This window comes from Lactuca virosa, chromosome 2 (genome assembly GCF_052849685.1).
Source record: "Lactuca virosa cultivar CGN04683 chromosome 2, Lactuca_virosa_CGN04683_v6, whole genome shotgun sequence".
Classification (NCBI taxonomy): domain Eukaryota; kingdom Viridiplantae; phylum Streptophyta; class Magnoliopsida; order Asterales; family Asteraceae; genus Lactuca; species Lactuca virosa.
In genome coordinates this window covers 183,964,729-183,969,690 of record NC_136427.1, presented here as the reverse complement: position 1 = coordinate 183,969,690, position 4,962 = coordinate 183,964,729, and the positions used below count along the sequence as shown (strand labels likewise).

Genomic DNA, 4,962 nt, shown 5'->3' with positions numbered 1-4,962 from the left:
ATTACTATTGAATCAAATTAGTGTTGGCACTAAATATATACATTGTTTTCAACAAAATTTTTAAAAGTAGAAATCTAACTTATATATAAACATAAAGTAAATAACTAAATATTAGTAAAAGAAAGTTTATTTATTTATTTTTTATATTCTTTTATAAAAATATACAATATAGGAAAGTATTTTAGTTCAAATAAATTTATAAAAGATAATCTAAATTAAGTTATATTACCAAATATTACCATGACTTGAATTTTGACATTTTGCCTTTTATGTATCTAAATTAGTGATTCATATTTTGCCTTTTATGTGTATGAATTAGTGATTCATATTTCTTGATTTTATTATGAACAATTTCTCACTTTTTTGTAATTTTAAATGAGTTTTAATAGGTTCATCCGTTTTAAAGTAAAATATCAGTTTGATACCATTAGAAATATTTCATATGTCAATGTTGCTTTAAACATATAACTAACTGCCAAAACAAACATATGAATGTAATTTTTCAATAATTTGGGAGAAAAAAGCAATGTAGTCTAAAATCAGTTGTACAAAAAACAAAATAACATAGCAAACGACATTATAGGACTGAAAAAAACCCAATGTACTTTCAGGAAACAAATATGAAAACCATCAAATCTCAAACAAAACCCATTCAAAACCAACAAAGTTAAAAATCTAAACGGCTTAGGAGTCTATGATGCGGAAACAAAATTAACCACAAACTAAGATTGTTTGTAAAAGTAAAATACATTTAATTTTATTTCTTGGGCACCAAAAGAGGCGTTGGTTGTTTATTTGGTGGTGACAATCCAGCAGTTTTAGAAGTAGACAAATTCTTCATTTCATCAAGATCTATGCATGTAGCAAGGTTTCTTTTCATGTCAGTTGGTGTAGAAATCAACTATGTAGGGCTTGTTGTAGTTGAGTTGTCCCTAGCACATGGTGTTAAATTTTTAGCTGTTTGTGAAAAAGAATCCTAGAAAAAATTTTAGTTAGTTGTTATACATTAAAAAAAATATTTAAGAATTATAATTTAAAAACTACAACCTTGACAACTCTGGTCTCTTGGGAACCAATATCTGAAGAACCAATCTGGAATCAATCAAAATTACCAGGCTAAATCATAAGAACAAAACAAAATGCTATTGAGTTAGATATAGTTGGGTCAATGTGGTAAAAAATAAATATAAGTATTGAAAAAAATATGTGGAATAAGATTCTTTTTTTCCAGTTCATCAATTATTTCTGTATTCTCAGTTAATCTTGCTATCCCATAAATATTAATTTTATTATTGATATTGTAACTTGTGATATCAATCTTAATTGCCAACTTTTTGTCCACCACAACTTTCAACTCCATTGGAAACAATTCCAAACTGATGCCAAGCTAAAATATAAATAGATATTGTTAGAAAATTTGTATGTAAAATATATAATGTATAACATAAATAAGTAATTAACAACTATAAAATAATACCTTCTTGTTTTTATCAAAGAACTCTTTAGCTGTGTATTTGAACAACTTCTTTTCTTCTTGATCAAATAAGGTTAAAGTCAAGGTTGTTGTGTTGTCTTGAAACCGAAGTGGGATTTTAAATCTAAATAATGTATAAAATTATATTATATTACACAAATATGATAAACATATATTTTTATTATGTAAATTAAATATGTAATACCTTGGAATAACCGAAATTTGGATATTTTTACATATAGGATTAACACATTCATAAGTAACGATTTTGGCCACTTCATGAGAACCATCAACCTTATCAGTAGAAGACTCTTTTTGTCTTGATGACTTTTTGCAGTTACTACAAGCAAGGTAATACCAACGTATGTTTTGACGTATTCCCTTAACAGTACCAACAATGACCGTTTTTTCCTGGAAATTTAAATAATGTTCAATGTTAATAAATGTTAGTTTGTGAAAATGTATGTTAGTTGCGTTATAACAATATACTCTGTTTGTTTGTTACACTTTTAAAATCTAAAAATAAAAGCGTATTAAACTCACAACTTAAAAAAAATGTAAAGTACCTCCAAAGGTTCAAACAAATCATCAATGTTAGAAAACAAATGATTTTTCAGAAAATCATCGTGTTCCGTGTCTTGTTTTGATGCAATCATATTGATTGCACTTGATAAAAGTTGTTGTCCATTTTGAGAAACCAATCTGTTCATTTATAACAAAGAAATGAATTAAATTTATTATAGTATGAAAAAAATAAATATGAAAATACAAAGGAAAGTATAAATGAAAGTACTAGTTTTTATAGGTTGTAATTTCATCGATGTCATTGTTTATGAACAACCAACTAACATCACAATAGCTGGATAAAAAAGGACGACCTGCAATAATAAAATTTATTATTTAATTAGATATAAAATTTTAGAAAATGGTTGTTAAAAATAATTACAAACCATTAATAAACTTCACTCTGGCAAACCGAACAATAACAACAACTGGATCAAGGCTGTTACTGTTAGTAAGAAAATCACACATGTAGTATGCATTCTGACCTCATAAAGTTACTTTAAGCTTAGTATCCCTGAAACAATAAACAAATATTGTAGACAATATAAAAGAAATTGTATTATTTGTTTGTAATAATGGCGAATACTCTATATCTTGAAGATGCAAGAGCATTTTTTGTTTTGATTTATCTTGTTCAGAGGTATCCATACGCCCATATTAAAAAATGTGTCCAATAATATCTACAAAATCAACAAAACATATGCTTAAGTTAATAAAAATGATCAATTTGTAGTCCAAAGAAAGAAAGTAGGATGTCATATAACAAAAGTTAATATTAAATGAATTAACCAAAAGAGTTTGACTCCAAGATGTTATTCGAAACGATCGTATTGAAGTCAACAAAATCAAAGCCGTGTGCAGATCCAGAAAAGTTTTCATAATCTTTTACAGTTGTATCGTGGTAAAAGTTAAGTTTTATTTCCGGATCAGAAAACTTCAATTTTGAAGTGTTTGGTGCGACGTTAGGTTTCTTGACGTATATTGAACTATCTTCTTTAAGATAGCGCTGTAATTTTGAAAACCATTTCTTCCCACAAGATACATGAATTTTGCTTCCCTAAAAAAGCAACAAATAACAAATATTTAAATATAATGGGTATGAATATGAATAACTTTTTACAAAAATAATAATTGAATATATGCATCTTATACCTCCTCATCCATCAGAATAATTTCTATCGAGTATGTCTCGTTTGGATCAAATTTTGACTTTTGAGTCCAAAGACGTATGATCCGAACTTTAATTGTGAAATCTTCCTTGATTGAGTATATTTCATTTATAGGAGTAATATGTTCCATTGTACCTTGCAATTTAAATAAAAAAAAAAAAAAAAAAAAAAAAACTTGTATATTTAACAAAAATTTTCAAAAAAAAAAAACACAATTAGTTCCATTGTACATTTGAGTATAATGAAAAAAAACACAATAAATCACAGAAATGACATTGATAGCAGTGTATTACACGGTTAATATATTAAAATGACTTTTTTGTATTCAATATTGGATAATATAGCATCTTCTTTTTGACTTTATTTATTGATTAAAAAGTATTAAATAAGGAGTAAACATTAATATGGGCGTTAATACAATAAATAGCAATGTACTATCGTATAGAAAAAATAAAAGTATCATGATATTAGAAAACAAAATAAAGTCCACTGTTGTTTCACCGAAAAGAAGTGGATTGGAATTAAAATAAATAACAAATGCAATGGACTTGAAATAAATAAAAATGCAACAGCTAACAATGTACTTCCATTCTTTATTTGAGTATTTTCACCTTAGCATCTCCTTATTTAAATGCTATCACCAAAAAGAAAACAAAAGTACTCGAAGCATATATACGTAATCCCTTTCCATTTTAACATGTTTATATATAACTAAAAGAAATAAATTACTTTCACACTGGATAAAAGGAGAAAAAAGCATATCCTAGACCAATCATATTAAAATAAGACTTTAGAAGTAAGATAAATCAAACAAAGATTTAAAAATAACTTTACAACATACTTTATAAAGGCAAAATGATAGATATTACCCTTTAAATGCAAAATATCATAAATAAGTTAAACAAATTTGTTATACCTCTTATGTTAGGCAAATAAGTTAGTTAGGGGTAATATGGTAAATCATCAAATTAAAGAGTATCTTATTAGTGGGAGGGGCATTTTAGGGTATTTATCTATCATGTCAGATAGTATAAGAAGAGGGTAGTGGGCAGGGATATGATTCTCATGAGACTTCAATTATGATTTTCCACCTTACAGTGGGTGGTTATAATCCAGTGGCCAAGTTCTGTTCAAACATATCAACATCCAAGAGTGCCGACAATCATCAATCATAAAAACATGGTTTGGGTTTATCAATCACCCTTTATTATGGAGATTATTTTCTCTTTTGAAATCAAAACACAATAGTGGATTGGCCTATGCCAACAACCATGGTTTGGTAAACATGTAACAAGTTAAACTAACAAACCATTCAAAAAATTGCATTAAACATTTTTAAATTCAAATAAGGAATGGTTACTTAAACCAATCAAAAATAACTTTAACCCGAAGGATTAATAAATCATGATTCTATTTTGAAATCCAGATGCCGGTCCAACAATGTAAATATTGAAATAAATTTACTGGCAAAACATCCAAACTTTCGGTTCTTCATGAAAGTATAATGCTATTTTACAAAAGGGTCTCTTTGGTAGAAAAAATAACATAACTGGTACATGAAACTTGGTTGCTACTCCTCGAAATGGTTAACATGTTAATAAAAAAGAATTCAAGAATGAAAAGTGGGTTGAAATCAATTAAGAATGTGGATGAAAAAAGAACATCTCAAAGGTAAAGAGCAATACGATTTATGAAACATAAGTAGACATGTGATATACCATAAACCTTAATAGGTAAAAAAGAAAAAACTGATGA

General features: G+C 27.1%; 1 protein-coding gene and 1 long non-coding RNA gene across 2 annotated transcripts; both read right to left on the bottom strand.

The window, feature by feature from the left end:
* Positions 1 to 586: 586 nt before the first annotated feature.
* LOC145156652 (uncharacterized) lies at positions 587 to 1,396 on the bottom strand. Its single transcript, XR_013736842.1, has 2 exons — positions 1,048 to 1,396; positions 587 to 976 (listed from the first exon to the last, which is right to left on the bottom strand). It is a non-coding gene; the product is annotated as an uncharacterized LOC145156652 (long non-coding RNA).
* A 60-nt stretch (positions 1,397 to 1,456) lies between these two features.
* LOC145158017 (uncharacterized) lies at positions 1,457 to 2,552 on the bottom strand. The gene is made up of 5 exons (XM_079076979.1): positions 2,425 to 2,552; positions 2,268 to 2,352; positions 2,041 to 2,176; positions 1,680 to 1,885; positions 1,457 to 1,598 (listed from the first exon to the last, which is right to left on the bottom strand). The coding sequence occupies exons 3-5, from the start codon at positions 2,128 to 2,130 to the stop codon at positions 1,457 to 1,459; spliced, it is 438 nt and encodes a 145-aa protein (XP_078933105.1). The 5' UTR covers positions 2,131 to 2,176; positions 2,268 to 2,352; positions 2,425 to 2,552.
* Positions 2,553 to 4,962: the final 2,410 nt, after the last annotated feature.

Bases quoted from the DNA above. Each gene is read 5' to 3' on its own strand.
- LOC145158017 (XM_079076979.1), bottom strand. From the start codon at position 2,130: ATGATTGCATCAAAACAAGACACGGAACACGATGATTTTCTGAAAAAT. The intron at 1,886-2,040 runs GTACTTTACATT...TTAAATTTCCAG, and splicing joins ATTTGTTTGAACCTTTGGAG to GAAAAAACGGTCATTGTTGG. The intron at 1,599-1,679 runs GTATTACATATT...TACATTATTTAG, and splicing joins CAAATTTCGGTTATTCCAAG to ATTTAAAATCCCACTTCGGT.